At 42.7% G+C, this 22,538-nt stretch overlaps 1 protein-coding gene across 6 annotated transcripts in view; it reads right to left on the bottom strand.

Moving 5' to 3' along the window:
• LOC135795881 (LIM domain transcription factor LMO4-B) overlaps positions 1-22,538 on the bottom strand; it is an 89,997-nt gene that overhangs the window by 5,430 nt on the left and 62,029 nt on the right. For 5 of the 6 annotated variants that reach the window (XM_065307677.1, XM_065307678.1, XM_065307679.1 and 2 more), the window contains 3 exons: positions 17,653-17,948; positions 16,853-17,180; positions 9,046-9,371 (listed from right to left, as the gene is read on the bottom strand). In XM_065307677.1, coding sequence (XP_065163749.1) covers positions 9,077-9,371; positions 16,853-17,180; positions 17,653-17,800 — 771 coding nt within the window. In that variant the 5' untranslated portion in view covers positions 17,801-17,948 and the 3' untranslated portion in view covers positions 9,046-9,076. Of the gene's footprint in view, positions 1-9,045; positions 9,372-16,852; positions 17,181-17,652; positions 17,949-22,323; positions 22,438-22,538 lie in introns of those variants that run through there. The other variant, XM_065307683.1, reaches the window with a different exon arrangement.

Genomic DNA, 22,538 nt, shown 5'->3' with positions numbered 1-22,538 from the left:
AAGTAATATTTAATTCGATTAGATTGGGTTCGGCAATTTTAATAAGTCGTTCATTAAATGCGTATTACGCCTGCTAAAAGTTCGCATTAATCGGCAGTGTCAAACCTTCATTCACACAGATGCACTCCCAACGATGTCAATCCGAATAGCCGTAGGTAGGCGAAACCCATTGCATAAACGAGTGCATAGAAATGTCGCTACGCGATATCCCACTCACGCTCGGTGACATTTTATTTGAAACAAACGGCTTTGATAAAATGAAGTAATAAATCAAACGTTAGCTAATGGGGTCCAACTGTTCATTTCACCTAATGTTCAATTAGGCTAATGTACATTTGCATCTCTTGTTCGCCGTCTTTGTCTGCGGAACGCTTTACTTTACCTAATTGCCCTTCGCACTGTGACTGCGTCTCGCGTCAGCGCGAGCGCTCGATCCGCCGCCTCCGCCACCGCTCATTCCACTATAAGATCCGGAAAAAAAAAACGAAAACTATACCAACCCGTACGTTGGCAAACAAGACTTCAAAAAAGACAGATTAATCCATGAAGGAACATAAGCTATAAAGCTATAAAAATTTGAGAAACGAATTAGGTCATTTGATTTTGTTTGTCATCGGCTAAACCTCTTTCTGGATATTTCGATTCCGCTTTTTATAGGCTTGTATAAAACGAATAGTACATCAACTTTCTCCCTAATGGAATTGATTTTGCTCGTTGAGATAGTCGATTGATTCTTGATTTGTAATTGGGTTATAAACGTGGATGCACGAGGGTTTAGAGTGCACCACTAAAGGGTGGCAATAAAGCTAATTAGTGGGTGGGTTGGCGGCATCCTGTCGTAGCATTGTTCATCCCCCTTACTAGTTGAGGCTGGAAATAGCGCCGATCGACGACTACAAGCAAACCAACAACGACAACTCCATCGACAACAGCGGGTAGACAGCCAACAACAACTATGTTGTTGTATATCAACGTTGACACTCGCCAAATGAAGCGGCTGCTGCATAAATATTTAAGTCGGTTGCAGCGATGGAGAAGAGTCGAATTGTGAAGAGGCCAAACGGAGCCGCCTTCGAGGGACGTTTTCCCTAATTAACTGGTAAACTTTCATTGCTCCCATGCACATCAGGCGGTAATTACCAGGGGTGAGGAGGTGGTGGGTGCGGGTAAGGTAAGACCGTAACGGCGACGGCGGCGTACGAAAATGAGAGAAAGCAACTGTTTCGACGCGTCGCACCGCGCGAAATACGTTCTATACAGGTCCTTCCAACCGCGGCATGATATAAAAGTTAATTAATGCTAGTACGTCATCTGCAATGTGATCCTGACACTTTGATATCTACGGCCGGCGCATACTAATATTGCTAAATATGGGAAATACGTAGTGGTGAGGTGCGAGAGTTTAGCGAGCATCCAGTAGAATGCAGGTTGAAGAAGGAATGGCAGCGGGCGAGCTTTAAAATGAATAACTCAGTGGTACAATTCATAAATCTTAAACCGGGGTCTTAGTTGATGAATTAAATTGTGCCAAAACTCGAGGTTAAACACCGACTTAAATTCCGGAAGCTAATTTAACTATGAAACCAGAGTAATTAATTAATTGAGTCGTCGTTTTGTTGCTTTTTTTCCCGGGAGCCCGAGTCGAAATCGTGCTGTTGGCGTCGTTTAATTAAAAAAACCCGCAGCGAACGACGACGCGGGCCACTGCCACGACGACGACGTTGTAGTGGTGGTGTTGGCGACGCCGCTGCGTTTATATCGTGCATGTCCGGAAGGAAAACGAACCGGCGACACCGGTGCGCCCTGCACACGGCCTTCGTCTTGTTTCGTTCGAAATTGGAAAAACAGGCAGCGACACGCGTGACTCACACCCAAAATCGCCCACACCAGCGATACCGCCCGCGTCACACACAGCGGAATTGATTTAAGTTGCACGTGTAGTTAGCGAGAGTGCCCCGCTTCCATCCACCGCAATTGTCACAGATTCAAGCGTTCGCGGATGGATATTAAAACGCAAAGGAATGCATCCAGATGGATTAGACAGCGAGATGTTCCGAGGATTACTCGTTTCATTAAGCTGAGTGCCTTCACCCGTCGTTCGCTCGCTCGCTCGCGCGCGCCACCCACGTCCAACAATCCGCTTTCGCGCCGTGCGATGCGCACAACGCGATTTTCTCATGCCGCTGTGCTACAAAAGCAACTATGTATGCATGTACATTCCATTTCGGATAAGTTCCGCAATGTCTTTATCGAAGAGTGCTTCCATTTTAAATATAACCAACAGGCATATGCATCGCAAAGATTATAATGCATCCTAATTGATTACCAAGATTATTTTTCAACAAAATATAATTAATAAATTATAATAAAAATCAGTTTATATGTTTTTAGTCTTTACGCGTAGTATCACTCCGTTTCTACGCCAGGGTGCGTCAAAACATCAATTTCAATAACAATTTGCGAAAATCGCGCCGCAGAAAGACGTCGTGGTGTGGTGACGCAGGGGACTCTGCACACGCCGGTGGAAGTTGCCATCGCAATTAACATTAATTTAAAAGCAATGGCAATTTCCTTAATGCGTTTTAGATTTTCATTTCTCATCAAGGAAAGTAATCCAGATATCGCTTTCCTATATCAAACTTCACGCCCTCCCATAAACCATGAATTGAATCTTCGTTGCCTGGTGCGGGCGGCGAACGCGCGTGAGGCGGCAAGGAAGCAAGTCGGTTGATGCTCAATTAGGAAATTCGCTTTTTTACGGTCGAATCCCTTTTATGCCGGAATAAATTATTACGCAATTTACTACTTTATTCTCATCTTTATTTCTGAAATGCCAATATATCGAAAATGCTCGTCAATATAATATGAACGCAATGAATATTAAATGGGAACAGTTTAACAGATTGCCAGGACTAAATCGATACTTACTAAAACTACCGTGGTGAAGCAGATACGACAACTGGATTGTCTCAGCATTTTGTTTCCTTAAGTTAATCTCGAACATAGCAGTTTTTCTTTCTTTTTGAATGACTTACATTCTTTTATTTTGATCGACCATTCCTTTTATAAACAAAAAATTCTATGAAATGTTGGTGAAATAAATTAAGTGCGGTGCTTGCAAACCAAATTTAGTTCAAATCGAGTGTTCAATTAAACTTTACAAGATTGGAGAGCAAAGGGGTGGCAAAGAAAGCGGGGTTGAGTGGCGGATATTGAGTGGTCTCGCGCAACATAGTCATCCCCTCCGGAGCGAGGATGGCGACAACGACGCGGGCCAGCGCAAATCGATTATCGACGCGATATTGTAATCATCGCTAATGGACAATCGATGTCCTTGAATTCCGCAAATTTTGTGTGATGTGATTGATTTCGAAAAGCTTCACACTAACACCACGACCAACCCTGAACAGTAAATCGGTCCATTCACATTTTTAATTTAACTTCACAAATGAAATCTAGGTTAAAAAATCACGTTTTCAAATTGTATTAAATAAATTGCCCAGGGTCTGAAATACGTACAATTCCTAGTATTTTACTTAGCTAATAGCTTGCATTAGAGAGGCCTAAACGAAACAGCACACTTGTTAATGTATGTATGAATTATAACGAACGAAAGAAGCTCTGGCGGACGGTTGCGTTCGAAATTGAGTGTGTAATAAAAGTTTCATCCATTAGCCGCCGTCGTTGCCGCTGGTTCTGCCTCTGATGCTGTCCGCTTGGGTCATGATCATGAGTGATATTTTAATTCGGCTTTTACATTTCGTCCCGGCTGCCGCGCGAACGTCGAGCAGCTCGTATAGTAGTAGGTGGTCAATGTTTAATGGATGCCATTATAGGCTTTTGACTATTCCGAGGCATAAGAAAAGCCTAATACGAAAGCGTCACTCAACTACACCAACACAAGAGGACGCGAAAATCGCAACGGAGCCAGAATATTCGTGTCCCTGGTTGTGGTTGAGTGTGCAAGAGAGAATCATAGCAGAAGTAGCAGATCCAGCGTCGGGCCGGAGAGAAAATGCCCTTTATGAATATTCCCTTAGCCTTATAGCCATCGAACGAAGCGTCGAGACTAGGTGCTGGTGCGCCGCCTCCAGCACGCTATAGAACGTATCAACAAACATACAATCTGCTTCATTTGCCACCGGCTTATCGAGAATAATCTCAATTAGGATCAGCAACAACGTAAAATAAAAAATAAATATAGAAAGAAAAACAAGAACTTGTTCCGAAATATTATAGGTGAATATTGTGGGTTAAAAAAATTTATTAAGCTTCAAACGAACTGTATACAAATAAAGATTGGAGGAGCGCTCTACAAGCAAGAAAGATTACCCTCTACACTCGTACTTGCCCATAGTACTAGGGAGTTTATCTGTACTGAGTGCTTGCTTACTGCCAGTTAAGTGCCCGAACGAGGCCAGAAAGAGAAGATTGCTGTAAGAGCAGCGGGAAAAATTAAATGTATTCAGCGCTCAGCCCTGATTGTGATCGAGATTCGCCCGGCACTACTTGTACTCAAGAGCTTAGTGTAAGAAGTGTACACACGTTTTCGAACGATTAAACAAAATCGATTATCATTAACACCCTTAACACTTGACGGTTTTGAATTACGCGGCCCAGGTCCACCTGGACATATTAATATTCATTACACTGAGTACAGGTAAATTAAACAAGCAAATGAAGAATGCAAAATGTGAGACGTTTGCGCAGAAAAAAACTGGTCCAATTAATATCGCGCTGAGTAATTATCTACACAATCAATTACACATAATTGCACATAATTGACTTATTTGTGTCTGGGTGTAATAAATATAATAATTATTTAATTACAGAGTGTGCGTCCGCGAGCATACTTGTGTGACGATTCAGTCATCTGGTAAATTATACTCATAAAGTTTTTATTCGCAAGTGTAATACATTTCGTGGAATGTAAATAAGTTCGTGGCAATTAAGTAAAATATGCGAATAAATCCACCGGCCCGATACAAATGCGTTTTTTTGTAATCTCGAGGATGCGCGTGATTGAAGTGAGCGGCCGCTAAATCCAACCGATAGAAATGCCAGAAAAAAGGCGAAACATCAACAACAAAAATTCAATTAGCATAAGCACGCCTTCGAATGTAAAATATGTTAATGCAAATTGATTAGAAATTGAAATAAGGTGTCAACAACAAGCCTACAGGCGAGATAAGTATGCAAATGACATTGATGGAGTTAGAATCATGTTTCATTTTGGGTAGAAATTTTGTAAATTGAAATCTGGACCTTTGACCACATGACACATGTCAACACGCGTGTGGAACTAATGGTGCAGAAATAAATTAAATAAATTAAAATTTCTAAGTTTGCACGAGTCATCTTGTCCCAAAAAAAGTTACTCATCGTAATCCTTTGAGTTACTAAAATACTCGCAGTGGTAATAAAAAGTTTATTTAAAAAACGTTTCAGATAAATACTTTAATAGGAAGTAAGCATTATGAATATATTTTGATCATTTTTATTGGTTTCACGTGTTTTATTCTAACCTCGTTTTTACAAGTTTTAGAAGGAATTTAAAAAGCTTGAAATTGTGCCGCATACAATCGGTGTAAAAAACTTAACGAAATAAATAAACGCAATTATAAAGGTGTATGAAATGAAAGTGCAACACGTAATTAAGGATATCACAAACAGGCAAGCGTGGCCATCAGCGACGCATTAGTTATGTGTACGTTGCGCGCATTTAATACGCGTGCAGACACATCTATCTGCACTTCATTTGTGCATGTCGAGTGGATACAACACGCGTGCTACGTGCACACCACTAAGGTTTGTTTCAATGTTTCACCTGATCGGCCTGTTTGCGCTCGTCCAGCCTCGACCGGTTAGTGCGATGCGAAATTGTGTCCGGAAGTATAACATCAAAGGAAAGGGTTTTGTTTGAAACTCCAGTTGTCGTTTTCAACGCCGGAGCTATTTACCTAGTTATTCGATAGTCTCGAAGCTTTGTTGCAATTTCTGCACGCGTAGGAAACCAATGCCCTGCTGGCAATCGTGGTGCACTGCCAAATCAAAGACTTTATAATGCATTATGTTGAATTTACACTTGCTGAATACTAGAGGTTATTAGTGTATTACTTCGATGGCGCTATTTTGCTAATAATTGCTTCGTTATTTGCAAATTTACCGGTTCATGAAATCACCTCGGAGCCAAATAATGAAGCAGAATAACAATATGTTACATTTTTGCATATAATTGCCGAGAATTGCAGAGGCAAATAGATGAACGACGCACCTGCAGGCATGAATAAACAAAATGCAACTTCAATAAGCACGTTATCCGCGCGTTTAGGTCTTCGTTATGCGTTGGCAACCGACAGCGAACGAGCACCCTCGTTAATGATCATTATAAAATATCGCCGCGGAATGAATGAAGCGGAAAAATTGAATGGCAATATATTTTCGAAGAGTCGTCCAACTAACCATAGGGAAACGAATAAATATGGGGAAACATGCACGACGAGCGCACGGCACACAGCGCCAGTGGCATTGATATTGGGGCATTGTTAAAAGCACAGCGCAATGAGCGCTAGTTAGTGTTTAGCTATAATACGCGCGCACACATTAATGAGGCATGCATGCGCATTTTATTGGTGCTTCGCCATTTTTAGTCTTGTTACAGATTTAAAACGGCGCTGTGTCTAATTAAAGCACACAAAGGATGGTAGTTGATTCGCTACTCAATACAAGCAAACGAACAACGCATATCTATTCTTCGGCCACCAGCAAGCACTAAGTGAGAGAGTGTGTCGGCCGTGGCGGCATCGTGCGAAGAAGAGGAAGATGAGAGCGGGAACGAGATCGGTCCCGGTAATTGTTAACTATCTATACCTATATAGAATACGAGAAGGGAGGTTTAATTATTAATTAAATCAGAAACTGAGCGAGATAATTAACTAACTTCGTTAATTATAATATTTAAAGTTTGCCTCAAATAATTCATAAATTCTTTATAAACGCGCACACTTTCCGAAATTCCACCACGTTATAATAAATCTACGGAAAAATCGTGTTTGCACGTCGTCCGAGTAAAAAATAAATTACTGACGATGAACAAACAATGAGGTAATTAAATGAACTCAAACGAAAAGAAAACAGGTTTTTCGTAAAGAAAAAAAAAACATAACCAAGTTATGCCATTAATTTCCCGACCTGCTCATTAAAACGGCGTTTATGATATTCAAACACCCCGCAAATAATCGACAAAGAAATCTTTTAAGACATCGTGATTAACAGCGCCTCAGTGCATCCTAATTTAATCACGTATCTTAATTACTAATATCGGAAGGTAATACTTTTATCATCTGATCTGAAAAAACGCACCCGAGAAAGTCTGTTGTAATAAAGTTGCTTCCTTGTTCATTCTCCTTTTTTGTATCGCTATCGTAATCTTGAGTTCCTTCGTCCTTGTCCTTGGCGCGCGCCACTCGGCAACTCAATGTACACCGCCGCCAAAGTTAGCCGGTTACTTTACTTTCGTTTGTTCGTGTTTCCTCCTTCATTCTTTCGTTTGGTATCTTGTCGTCGATTCCTCCAACAATTTAATTAATCCAAACACAAGATAATTAAGAACTCAAATAGAAATCAACATTTTAATTGACTCCACTGCTCAAAGTTTTTTTTTTGTGTTTTTATTTTCCCGGAACTCCCTTAACTATCTCGTTTTAAATTGGAACCTTTTCATTGCCCACGAAACAATAACAATGCATTCAGTTTCAAGAAGCGAAAAAGAGTAAAACCTTATCGCATTATAATAAATTAAATTTTATGCATGCACTCCTTCATGCAACCACGTGCGACATGTTACTTTTGCGTATATTTTCGTATGACTTATCGTTTAGTGGGCCTTTGGCACTCACCTTGATTTTTATTTAATGAGACATTTTCATGTTAGGCGCGTATTAAGTTTCAGCGCACATTCCATAAAATATGATACACGCCAGGCGCGAGGGTAACGACGTCGTAATAGCAGCGCCAAACAAATACTAATAAATATTGACCCTTCTATTATCGATAAGTCGTAAATTTCCACCGCATACAAACCGCAATCGCCATTATTTTGATTCATATTTAATAGGATACCTACATGCATCGATAGACAATAAACAAGATGTGTAAAAATGCTTTATATCGATGTTATCAGTAGTTTTATTCACCTGATGTTAAACCGATTGCTTTAAATGCATGTTATTTTATATGAAATAACAATAGGTCCACCACATATCCACCATGCGTAATAATATAACTTCGCAGGGCATACTAACATCAGTAAATCAAAACAAAAAGAAAAAACTGTTTACCACTTGAAAATTGTGAACTACGAGATTAATTTATGTTTTAATTCCTCGAACCATGTTTGCATTATTTGAAAGCAACATAAAACGAAGCTTAGTTTACTGATTATAATAGATTTTGTGGTATGTCTTCATCGTATTGTATAAAAAGCCTTGCAGGATTCCACGCCGTTGGCGAAAAGGAAATGGGGCAATTTACGCTTCGCGCAGGCGATTCGTTCGAGCGAAAATTATGTTAAAAAGTGCGCGTGGCACGCGAGTGCCATGAGGGTGAAAAAACCGCTATGTGCTTTAATACAAATTATTAATTATACCTGGGTCTCAAAAACAGATAAGCGAATTTTCGCGTGCATACGTGCACGTTTCCACAGTTTCCGCATCGATGATTCACAAGGAGAGCACCACCTCACTGACCATTTTATTCATACTTGTTAACTTTTTCTGTTTGGTTTTGTTTGTAAATGCAAGGCTCTGATGAAGAGAATTTGCTCATGGCAGTTTAATACAACAACCATGGCAAATAAATTAGCAAAGTCAACTGATGCAGAAGCACAAATACGTAAGATGAGAAGGTTAATTAGATTACATCAGAGCAGTCACGCGTACGTAATCATTTAGAGCGAGTAAACAAATTCAAGATCAGACAACAGGTAAATACTCCAACGAGTACAATATAATTGATATAAAATATAAAAATGAATAAAACACTTACATATTACATGATGTCGAAGGATCCGATATGCTCAATCTCTGCTTCTGCGAGGCCGTCCAACTTTTCCTTTGCGCACTGTCGTCGTGGTGGAGGTCTTGAGCAGCTTATGCCAGTCCTGCTCGCAGACAAGACTACCCGCCAGCATGTAGTAACGGTCGCCGGGCACCAGGTGCGCGCCGCACTTGCTGCACGCGAAACACTTCAGATGGAAGACGTGGGGCGGTGCGCCAGGTTGTTGTGGTGATGGTCCGCCGGACCTCATCACGAACTCACTGGCGGGAATCGTCTGCCCACACGCCGAACACGCGCCCGAATTTCCGAATAACCTGCGGGAGCAATTATTTGATTTGTTCAATTAGAATCAGCCACACACACCAACAAACATTTAAAATCATGGTCTATGCAAGTATCACATACAATTACAGGAAATCATAGCGCTGGTAAAATATTATAACAGTGTCCTCCAAAATTGAGCGTATTTTTGTGAATTTAGCCATTAATTTAGCAGTTCTAAAATGAACTGAATTCAATTCTGGACACAATAATACACTTCATAACATTTATCAGAATAGGAGAGTACACGTGCGGCGTGGAAGCCGGTTGCAACAAGATGAAAACTCAAAAATGGCAAGCATTCTGTCCGCCCGTTAGTTGCCCGAGTTTCGGGATTAATTAAAAACGTATCTGGGGAAAATTAAAATTCTCTAGGACCCCGCACTGCCGGCGTCGCTCACACCCGCACACGCACAGCGTCAGAACGCGCACTTTCGCTTGCATTGAGGGAGCGCGTCGAGCAGATTACGTGGAAACGCTAAATAATTAAAAGGTGAATTTCGCGCGCGTGTACTGCTCATCTCTGTTCGACGCTCCGTACGACTCAAACTATCGCATCGTTCGCAACCGTCCGTTTATCTGACTGGATTGTTTCGTGCCATCATGTACCCGCCCCGCCACCATCACAACCACAACCGCCTCCGTCCTATCGGCCGCGTTATTCGTTGTTGTTTTGTTGTTACTCTCGGGCATAACGTGTGCGCACTTAAAACTCGCTCTCGTCCGGCCATACGCCGCCTCCACTGCTACCGTGCTGCGAGAGATAACGTTCGTTATATTAGAACAACGACACATGCTCATCAAATGCGAATTTGCATTTACTGGATTGTTAATGTAAAGTGGTCCCGACATTAATCAGTCCCCATAGTGACAGGCGGGCAGGTCGGGGTGGTTTCGTCCGACGTTATTAAAACGCCGGTACATACACGGCAGCTAATTAATTTTATGCAACGCCACACTTGAATGGCTCTCGTAATGAATACGCTTACAACGCTACTTTCGCATACTTGCAGCCGCCGACCCAGCGCACACACCCATGAACAAATCCACTACTACACAGATACAAAAACATGCGTTCGCGCACGGCGCGTTTTCAGCTATCAACACGCTGTTTTTATTCGCCTTTTTCCACTTTCTTTATTTTATCCAGCCTCAAATCTTTTTCCTATTCATGGTCGGCCTCGTTGCGCCTCACCATTCGTCTAGTTATGCACCATTATAATAATTACCTGCGTTTTACCCGCAGCGGCGCGTACCGCGATTATTGCGATCATCATCATCGGGGCCCAGGATTTTTCAACGGTTTTGTTTGTTGTTGTTGGTGCGGCGGGCGTGTGTTTTCGCCTGGATTTGCGCGCGCGTGAAACTTATACGTGATCGGCATGATTGACGGCTCACGCTGCGGCCGCGTCTGCTAATTACGTTCGGAGCCCTCGCTTATGTATCAGAAGCTTTATTAATTAAAACCCTATTCAGGCTGTCTCGCTTTACCGAACGAGGCGAGCGCTACGTGTGCGCAGCGCAGCGCACAGCGACGACTGACTTTTGCCATTCCCGCTGCGCAAATTTTCCTTCTCACGTCTACACATGCCGTGCACACACATAAACATGCGCATGAATGCAATAGTTCACATCGCACAAATTTCTCGATCTATCTAACTATCTCGCATTTTATTGTCGTATAATTGGCGCGGGCCTACTACGAAATTTTAAATTGCTTCTTGCCCAAAAACCAAACCTCGTTGATGAATTCACTGCTTAACAATTTATATTACAATGCAAGTGCACGATTCAAGAGTTATTGTTCTAGGATTTCCAGGCGTTGTGGATTCGAGTAAAATCGCCGGTTGCAATATTATCAAGCACGAGGAAGATGGAGAAGGCTTGGAGTGGAGCGCGCACACCACCAACATACATACACACACACAACAACACGGGGCACGGCGAGCAACGTTCGAGATAAATTTAGCTTAGTAATCAATCTAACGCTCCGTTTCTGGTGTAATCTAATTAACAGCGCACAACTAATAATTTCCCAGGCACAACGTGACTATAATTGGATTCGTTAATCACAAACTGCCCGCGGATAATCGCGGCGTTTTCCACAATAAGATAGTTCTAATTAGAATCCAGGGGGGCGATGTATGCGTACTGTTTGTGTGAGGATGAATGTGTGCGCGAGCAACGTGCACGGTACGCCACCCCCAAGGCGCTTTACACCCACATGCACGATTTCCCTTCGTTTGCATCGCGCAAAGAACAATTGCAGGCGTTGTTTTACGAACGCACAATTTTGTTTGCTGCAGGAGGCGCACTTGTGGCGTTGGCTCTGTTTGCATCAGTGCATAATCCGCCCAGCAATAGGTATGCGTTCCGTTTTTACTTAGGCTTATTAGTTGTAACTCGAATCCCCGGCTGTAAGTGCATCGCGGTTTTATTGTGTATTCTCCTCCGCTTCCTTCCTTCATGGTGCTTGCGCCGCACCTCCCCCGCCATTAAGTTCCCCGCGCGCGTAAGCTTGGATTTAAATGCAAATTTTAAATGTCTTTCAATTTATCGTTTTATTTATGTCTGTTAATGCGCCCATTATGACTCTGCCAACAATGAGATTTTTACAATATGACGCTGGCGCTAATTTAGTGTCGAAACATGGGCGCGATGGAACAATACGCCTCACGAAGCTTTCGCACGCCGTTGTCTTCCCCCTTGTGCGTGAATTTACTTTGAATGTATGTGTGCCTATCGATGGGACTGGCGGCGGGCGGTAAGTGAAAACCGAATTTGGCATTAAATCATTCCCTAATAAGACGATACCGTGCTGGAGTCGGTGAGCAGAGAAAACCGATAATTAGCGTTATTGTTGTCAGTGTGGCAAAAACTCTGCGAGCATGTACATACATGTGTGTGGAACGATGGCTGCGTCTGTTCGCGCGTTGTTAAAAAGGAGGATCTGGTAATTTAAGCTGATGCACACGGGTCGTCAGCGTGTAACTTTTAATGAGGGTAAAAACGTTGCCAGCCTTTTTGTACTGACGTCGAACTGTGTGAAGTGTGTTGTTACGGGCTGTGGAGAAGAGAACAGCATATCCATACACGTACACATGCACACAACTAAAGTGGCGTAGATAGCAATAGTGTTTTGTTTGTACACTTGCGAGCAAAATTTTACTAAGTAAAAAACGCAACACATGAATCAATTGCGCGAAAAAGATTTTGCCCAAAAAATATCAAATGTTCTTGTTCTATACTTCTTTTAGTTAGTTAAAAGTTAAATCTTGATGGTAGATTGTTGTTGTTGGTGATTGGAAAACTTATAGTCGCTTGTGTACGCAAGACAGCCCGCAGTAATGATCACCGCAACAAAATTGCAATTTGCGTGAAAACTTGGTTGAATAATTGCTTCGGTTCGGGTCCCGTATTAGCATAGATCGGTCTTTCACCGCATCCACCATAACTGGCGTGGACTCGGCTGCACTCCTAGGACCGGGAGACCGTGTGCTGCCGGGTCCCCACACACACCAGCCGGAGAAAACGCGACGGGACGAAACGCGCTCTCCGCATAGCTTCTGTCAAACACCCATCCAATTAGAGGATCCTGCTGGATTTATTGCCGCGCGTATGCTAAAATAGACTTAGCTGTTTACTTTATTAGCGGCGTTTATTATATATCCATGGGGAGGCCCCATAGGTGAGCAACGCGCACATCCATGGTAAACACGTTGCGGGTGCGCGATCTAAGCCAGAGCTAACGGATGAGCATGTGTGTGTGTGTGTGCACGAGGACGAGCGAACGAACGAACGAACGAACAAGCTTCGAGGCTGCGCTCGCAGATAATTACTAACGTCCGGGCCAATTAAGGCGCAAGTCCCTATCTCATTAGAACCGACCGGCCGAACACTCACACGTTGCCACACACATACACACACCCGCCGCCTAAATGCCGCTCGCGTGAGGAACGCAGAAAGGGCAAAATTGAGAAAACTTAATGAATCACCAACGCAGGCATTTGCGATAATTTTTAATTCATCGAAACGCTGAAATTATGTTTAAGTTTGTGCATCGGCACACAACTAAATATCACGTTACACAAGAATGAGAAACAATTAGTGTTCTTCGGCCTACGAATTCGACGCTGATTGAAGCCGTTTGTAGTACACCGAAATATTTCAAGCACGAAACTTGCGTTCATCCGAATCGAAAAATCAATTATAGCAGTTAGCCACCGAATGGAGTCGAAAATTATCCCACGGCTTTGTAAATATTTCGAAGAACACCGAAAATAATTGAGATTAAACACACGTATCATTGTTTGTTCGAGTTACATGCGTTTGATAGATATTTTCGAAGCGAGCCGAGAGCAAATAACTTCTCATGATGATGGTTTATGCCTTCTGATGAAACACGCTCGGCGAGGTCAGCTGCGAGGTGGCTAAATCTCTTCATACACTCTTCATTCGCAAAAAGAAGGTAGATGTAGGTACGCGGGCAGCATTGTTGCTTCGGTATTGAGTTACCGGGCCTGACCTTGTTAACTCGACGATAAGAGCTACGTCACGACAAACGCTGCACAATAAAAAAACGTCTTTCTCAAGTGCGCAAACGTGCAAAGTGAAGCGCGAGCGTCGAGCAGTCGTGGTTTTTGCACATAAAAGCACCGCGGTAAACACAGAGACAACACACCACATATTGAATATCTTAATTAAGGCTACTTTCAAAGCGTACATACAAAGCCAAGAAGAAACAGTTCTCGCGTTAAACGAGGGTGGCCACAGTGGCAATTCGCGTGTAATTGCCCGAACGAGTTGAAGGCGTCCGCCTGCAAGTGACGATTAACATAAGCACATAAGCCCAGTCAGCTTGCTGACATTTGCTAACGCTAAACGCGGCGGATCATTCGAAGCAGATCCATATTTTCGGATTTGAGCATTAAGCTTGGTTAAGACAAGAGAGCGCGCGAATCCGAATGCGCTACGAGAGTCGAAATGTATGCAAACGGTGTTACGAGGAAAGTGGGCATGTAATTGGTCCCCACCGCGACGCGTCTATTGATTGAGGCCCCCGGCGCTGGCTGAAATTGAGTTAGGCAGTTATTCCCTTGAGCCACCCTCACGTATACGCGCACGCAGGCAGCAGACACGACGGCGGTATGTACGTATATATAGGTTGGTGTGTATGCGTGAAGAACAGCACCACGCCGACGGCGTGCATGCGAATGTGAGTGCGGCCCGCCGCCTCCATCACGCGGCGCGCAGTACGTTGCACCTAAAACGGGGTGTAAGAGTGCGCTTAAACGTCCGGCAATTGCCGTTTTTCATTCATTGGGAAAATCGGATTCGGCGGGCAGGCGTCAGTCGAGAAGAAAAAATAACGAGGACGGTGCGAATAGATAAAAAGCGAACGGCTCGCATTTCGCAAGCGGAATTCATGTCAACTTATTGAATTAACACCTCCACCACCGCCAGCGTTTCGGAATATTTTCGCTAATTCCTTATAAAACCTACAAGATGGTTGAATAAAAACGTTTTTTTGGTTGGATTTATAAATGTTCGACGTCTTTTTTAGCATACACGAACGCGACCAAACGCAGAAAGTCAGTCAATCAAGTACAATCAGAAAATAAAACGAAAAATTGGCTGCGGTGATGGTGGTGGCCGTGGAGACGAGTACTTTAGCAGTTTCCAGTTCGTTGTGACGTGGCATTTTCTATTAGATTATCTAATCGTTACGTTCCCCTCGCAATCATTTCCATCCTGCACACATGCACACATAGAGCATACACAAGGAAAGAGAGGTACACGCGCACTTCGGTCGATTCTTCTTATTTGCTGTCAAATTATGTTCACGTCTGTCATTCTGGCGCGGGCTGATTGCACACGTGACTGGCTCATAAGCGCGCCGTACGGCCTTCTTCGCCCCCGACACATTCTCGGGGCGTCCTCGCACTACCACCGCCACAACAGCCGCCTCCGACTTCGCATACGACAAACGTCCAACGCTACCAGTGTGCCCGTTATTGCGCCCCCTCGTCATCGGACGCAATTTATTATTTTGTATCGGCGAAAACTCAATTTGTTATACGTCATAAAGTAAGACGTGAAAGCGAGCTGGTCAATGTCCAGTACTGCACCTTACAGCTTGCAGCTTGCACTTCACCAAACGATTAGATTGAATCTTTTTAGTTCCTCTATTTTCCTTTATCGAATTTAATTTTTGTTAAACACCGTACCTATATACAAACAGTTTTGTTGTCATGTAGATAACATGAAATATCGTTCATACCTACACACTCGGAAGAAAACAAACCCGTCGACGCCGTTTTCCTCCCTGCCTGCTGCCTGGTTGCCATCACGTGAATCGGCTGATTGCCGTCGCGGAAGGTAAGCGCGAGCGGCCTTTTCGCCTTATGTGCACGTGGAAAAAAGTCGGCCTGATTGGATGCATCAAGCAGAGCTGATTGTGCCCGGAGCTTTTCGCAACCGCGTCGGGCGCGCTACATCACAACTCGTCAAGCTTTCCTACCACCGACACAGACCAGCACATTCAGATACAAGGCAGTCCTTTTTGGGGTGAAATTCACCACCAATTTCAACCCACAACGTCGATAAAGCAATTTGCAAATTTACTTATTTCATAAATTTATATCTTATGTTTTTTTACAGCTTAAAATCCTTGTAAACTTAATAAACTGGTAATGTTTCGCACTCGGCTGCAAACTGTGAACTCTTTGAAATGGGTTACGGAGTGTGCGAACGTTATGAAGGTGGTCGTGGTCGATCGATACAAGTCGCGGCGCGTATTCAAGTTATGCTAATAAATTAGACGGCTCTAAACAAACCGCAATGCAGATCGATGTTTTAAAAAGGCCGACATGCCAAAAGCTCCAATCAACTCGACAGTTTAATCATCATAAAGCATATGTTTATTTCTCGACCTATTTTTGACAAGTGAATTTCTTAATTTTTTTAATCACACGTTACAAACGTACAATATAGCATGATTCATTGCACTTGTTCTGAGTAAATAATTGTATTAAAATCAATGGTGACATCAGTGAACATGTAAAAAAGCTTTTATCAAATGCACTAAATCTAAAAATATGTCTCTTGTCCGAAATGATAACACGAGAACATGAACACTTTGCGTCAACATTGGACACACGCCATTATACTGTTATAAATTAGGTTTATACTCGTCCTAACCAAAACGCAACGAGTATATCTTTAAACTTAACAAAATAACTGTATTGCCACACATATTCGAATTTTATTTTTGTATTTGAATCGTTCCTTGTGATTGCAAACGTATGTTTCAATGGCAAAAATATATTCGAGATATTTTTAGTGTCAAGTATTAATAACGCTGCGACGCGACGCGGCGATGTCTATCAAAGCGATTAAATCTTAAGCCGACGGTGCGACGCTTAAAATGATTTCCATGTAATGTACGAAATATGATTAGCAGATGCATATTTACCTCATGTAATCCTGTTTACATAATATCATGCCGCCCTTCGTGAAACAAGACGAGCCGATGTCGGCCAGCATGGCGCCGCAACACGAGCATTTCAAGCAACCGTTGTGCCAGTAACGATCTAACGCGTGCAGGAGGAAACGTTCGACGATTTTGCCACCACAACCCGCGCACACCTTGACCGTATTATTGTTATTGTTGTTCACTGTCGTATGCTGGTGCTGGTGGTGCTGATTCGAGGACGGCGGTGGGCCACCACCGCCTCCGCCTCCGCTGCCAAACGCCGGGTGTTGGTGGTGCTGGTGCGACTCGTGCGGCCCGCCTTGATGTCCTGAAAGCAAGCCAAATTCAGTCCGGATCATAGATACACACACAAAACGCACGCGTGTGCACCGCATCGATTGAGAGAGCGCGGCAAAAAGATAATTAATTTCGCCGGTGGCGATGGACGACGGCGGGGAGGGCGGATAGATTGGATGCGGAGTGCCCGCGCCGCCATTCAATCTCGAATCGCCGTAGTTTGATGGGTGGTAATTAGAAATAGGTTGTTGGTTGTTAGGATTAATGGCGGATCGTGTATAATTAATGGCAGATTGGTTATTGTCAGAACTATATAACGATCTCTGCCATTATCAATCGAGCAATTAGTATTAATAACGTGATTAATTAGTGTGCACGTTACGTGACGTGTTTGCATTTGCTGCTTACAGACGATCCCCGCCCACCACCGCATCTAAATTCCCTGGGGGGACCAAAAATTTAGTCCTTACTCCTTATTTCAGGAGTAAAACGTGTAAATTTACCTAATGGTCCCATTGTGTGTCCATTGGTGGGGTGCATGTGGGGAGGTCCCGAGCCGGGATGGCCCGAATGGTAATTATTGTTGTCCGGTGACGGTGGATGCGGAGACGTCAGCTCCGAACCACCGTACGGGTGATAATGGGGGTTCATCGCCGCTAATGCACTGGCTGCCAGCTTGACGGTTTGAAGCGCCTTACGGAGCGCCTACACCCGTGACGAAACAATGAATCGCACTCGATTCCTGCGAATTCTCTCACTCACTCACTCCCTAGGTACGCTGTCCTTTTGCGAACGACTCCTGCAACAATAAAGCAAGCTGCATTAGTACCACCACTCACAAAGAACAATAATGTAACAAGCAAATAGGCTTGTGGTACAAGAATGAGCATTTACGCTTTCCGTAGAATATTGAAACATAAATAAATCAAGAAAGAAATCACACAGAACGGCCGAAATGTGTCGAGTTGGTACAACGAGTGGAAATGTGTTAAAACTCGTTTGGCTTTCGGTTTTGGTGCTATCAAAATCTTTATGGCCGTCTTTCGCGGAAGGATTCCTCTCAAGTCGGTAACATCATTTACGTGCTATTTTACTTGGGTTTGTTCAAATTGCCGTCTCTGTCTCAGGCGCGAGAGACGCGCCTCCGCGATGCATGTTTGAGACCTGAAAGACTTTCCCATTCTAATTACACTGGTTTTCTCGTTTAATTCCGCCCGCGGTTTCGCTCTAATTACATTATCGAGCGTGCCGCACTTACCAACAACCCCCACAATCTTTCCGATAAATTATTATTAATACCACGACGTGGCGCTTCATCTACACACCCTCCAGTCTGATTTAATTTTCCAAGAAAACACTGATTTGCCCAAATAGCCAACTGCAAACTTATGATAGTATGTTTAGATTTTTGACCTAAGAAATCTAATTATCCCCACACACTCATACACACAAAGGTATATTTAAACTGTAATGCGATGCGTTATGAGGAAACTTTACACTTAACTAATTTGCGGTTTGGCAAAATGGGAAATAATAATAAGCAAGCGTGTAACCAACGTCGTCATTCGCCCGCACGCCCCCAATATGCCTGTGCGCTACCTTCTCCAGCCGTCGACAACCGTCATCCACCGGCGAGAGAATAGAAGACAACCCGAGCCATCCCACGCCGCCGACTAGGCGCTGCAATAGAGGATATTGTATACGTATACCTGTCCCTGCCGACAAAAGCGGCGCGGCGACGGTGAGAGTCGCAGTTGAGATTCGGTTTAATTATAGGGGCATTTAATTTCATACCACATACACCATCATCATACCCGGCACACTCTTTGAATCGGGTGAAAACAACCGAAACGCTCGGTTAAAGTACAATTGCAATACAGACGTTATATTTTAATATCAGCAAAGAAGTCAGAGGAGAAGAAGAAAAAACACAACATAACTCAAAGCTATTATTGTTATTAAAAGTGTCATTCCACGAACGACACCCCCAACGGCACCGAACTTCTTATTATGCACGTCTGTTTGGATGCACCCTTATTAAATATATCGCATCGGCGTGTCATTGCGTAGGGTAATGTCAGTATTTATGAGTTTCATTAAATGGATTTTTTAATAACATCTGCTGTCCCCGTTCCCCTACGCCAGGTTACAATGACTTAAACGCTCATCTATTAAAAGCGACCTATGAAGCAAACATTCAATAACAATGCGTGCGTGTGTGCGCGTTCTTTAATTAATTATTTCATTTATTTAATAGATTTAATTCATTAAATTAAATTAATTTAATTAGAAAAGTCACCAAACATGAATGTGCACACTCTAAAGACTTGTCATGTTTAGTCCTTCACATAATGAATGTTAATTATTTAATGGATGACGTTCGTAGTTTAATTCATCATCATTTCTATCATTTTACATGATACATCAAATCAAATTACAAAAGTCCACGGAAAGAATATAGATTGTGATTGGTTTAGCACAAATTCGTTAGAAGCAAGAGCGCAAAGATACTAACATCAATTATTCTACCCCAATCGCAATCATGTAAGTGTTTTTATTCAATTATCCACCTTCCACACGGACAGCATTATTCACTCATTATTCTTTTATACCTTCTTGTCCGTTTTTTTATGATTCATTTCAAGCTGCAGCAGCAGAGCAACGGAACGCAGATTTTTGGTGGCGCACGGAATAAATATGATTTTAACAATATTATTTTTAATTTCCAATCCGAACGCACTCACGACGCCCCCGTATCGCACTTGGCAGTGAAATATCGTTTGCTAGTGCGCGCAGAAATATCCCATAATCCAAGCCCGTAGAAAAAGCACATGCATTGCTGGGGAAATATTCGATTAAACAAAACAAAAATTTCACGAATTAACGAAACAATGCGCACATGAGTGTGTATGTGTATAGCGAGTGATATGTAGCCGGAGAAAACTGAATTTAAAAAAGCAGTCAGACAACGCAAATACAGATATTGCACGAGAAAATGAATAAAACGAACGTTTTGCTACATGTCTGCTACATTCGTATAGATATAGAATAAAGTCGATTGCAAACTATGCATTCCAGAGTGGTAATAAATGTTAGAATAATTGGGCTATATTTTATCAATTTTATTCGGTAGTCTGTAGTGTATTGTAATCTAAAATATTTCTAGTTCACACATGACACATTCCGCGCACCGTGCACGAATGACTTAATATGCAAGTTATGCTATTGTGAAGGCATTGGGTACACGAATACCTGGCGTAATTTATGCGTCTGCCATATATAATAAAATATTAATTCGGAACGGGACTTTGAGGCACGAGTATCGCCAGGCCAGGACCGGTTCGAGGGAATTCGCGTCTGATTTCTTCAAGTGTTAGCAATCAGTTCACAATAAATTCAGATTAAAAACGAGTTATATTTATACCCATACACTGATTGCATTTGTCACCCGTGATGGTTAATCAATTAAACATAGCGCGCGTGCGGTTATGACTTAATTTATATTAGTCGCTCCGTAGCTTATTATAGAGGCTGGTAATTAAATAACATAAATTACGCCCTGCGAATGTATTTGTGAAGTGTTGTGGGTGGCGCGACGCCGACGCCGTAATCGTAATACGAGCGATATTGCGTTACAATCTCCGAATTAAGGGTGGAGGAGCGATGGAGTGGGAGAAAACGGTGCGGGTGTAGGGTGCGGGCGGCGCGCGCGAGCCCGGCGTACAAATTATAACGAGAAAGCTACTCGGGGGTGGTTGCGGAGTACGCACCGTGTGATAGAATGGCGATTTCATTGAGTAGGGGGTCGTACCAATTTTTTAACGCACAGAATATACGAGAATAAAGAAAAGCGTAATTATGTTAGGCAACGAGGGAAGCGGTAATTGCGTTTTAAAAAGCGACGCCCCCTCTCCATCCCTCTGCCGCACACGCATGTAACACGCTTTATTAAATATATAGGAAAATTGAAACCGATCCCCAGTAAATTTATTTTTAATTTGTTTTAATTTCGCAAAGCACGCCCATTTGTGTAAATTTTTCTATTTTCTATGATTGTTCATTTGCAGCCCGTGAACTAATTTTTTACGCGTGCTCCAGAAGTAATTAAGCATTAATATTGAATAAATTCCACAAATACGTAAAATACGTTATAACGTGCTCGCAATTAGTTGATTAAATGAAATTATTTCAATTAGTAATGAAGGGTTGGTTTAGATGGGTGCGTGCGGGAGGAAGACGAAGCGCGCGAAGCAGCTATGAATGTGTTTGGAGTCTGGCCGTGGTTGGAGGGAGATTCGTTTAACGAATATTTTGATATCAGCCCGAGGAAGAGCGGGAAGCCATGGGACAGAGGGAAGACGAGTTTTAATCGAAATTGGGGTATTTGAGAAGGGTAAAGGGTTAGATGAAATTTTCTATAATCAATTATACCCCGCGGATAACAAAGATATTGGTATTAGCCTATATAATTATGAAAATATAACATTGAAAATTAATTACTAAACCAGCTGCAACAATCACGAACACTGTGTGTAGCTAATCCACTAATTATTGCTGTACACGTCGGGTACAGATGGACTTTCTGGAATGCGATTTCATTAAATTATATCCAGAATTTAACTATAAATGTAAATATGTAAATTAATTAAAACTGCTATTGCCCGCGCAATTAGTCTTGCATTGTGAGCGGGTAAATATTGAAAAATTCGCACACAAAATATTGGTACAAGTCCCATGAGACTTAAAAATAGTTAAACGAGCTTAAACGCATAAGCACAGTATGCATAAAAACCAGAATAGCAGGTGGTAAGTTAGTTTTTGTTCATTTCTTCTCTTCTAATGGGGTCCTTTGCTCGGGTAGTCTTTCACGGTCCCAAAACGTCGGAATTCTTGGAAGCAGCCAGCAGCGGACCAATACACAAACCGTAATATAACAAGGACTATTCAATCCGAATATTATTATCCCTATTAAGCGAACGCATGTCGAGCGTTCCAAGCGAACCGCATGGCACTCGGAGAAACCCAAAAAAGAGACACGACAAGAGAGCAGGCAAAGCGCGATACAAAAACCAACACGGACACTTGAAATATTTTATCCATGCGGGGTAGCGCGTGGTAAGTATGAGTCGTTGAGTCGAAATTACTAAGTACCCATAATACGTAATCTAGTGTACCTTCAGTGTTGAAGAAGTTGTTCCAAAATACCAACACCACCGGCGACCACGTGGAATGTTGTAAACAAATACCTCGCACGCCGCCACACAAATAGCTAAATCAACAAGCGATAGCACTCAACAAATAATCACAGCAAGGGCGCGCGCGCACATACACACAGAAAAAGAACACTAACAATGTGGCACAAAAAGGCGCGCGAAGAGAACGAAATTCC

Source organism: Atheta coriaria, unplaced genomic scaffold (genome assembly GCF_025399875.1).
Source record: "Atheta coriaria isolate IRGN ID8LTWV9N9 unplaced genomic scaffold, Caltech_Dcor_3.1 hic_scaffold_7_pilon, whole genome shotgun sequence".
In the NCBI taxonomy this organism is placed as follows: domain Eukaryota; kingdom Metazoa; phylum Arthropoda; class Insecta; order Coleoptera; family Staphylinidae; genus Dalotia; species Dalotia coriaria.
Note: the sequence above shows the minus strand (reverse complement) of the source record. Positions and strands in the feature narration are given on the sequence as shown.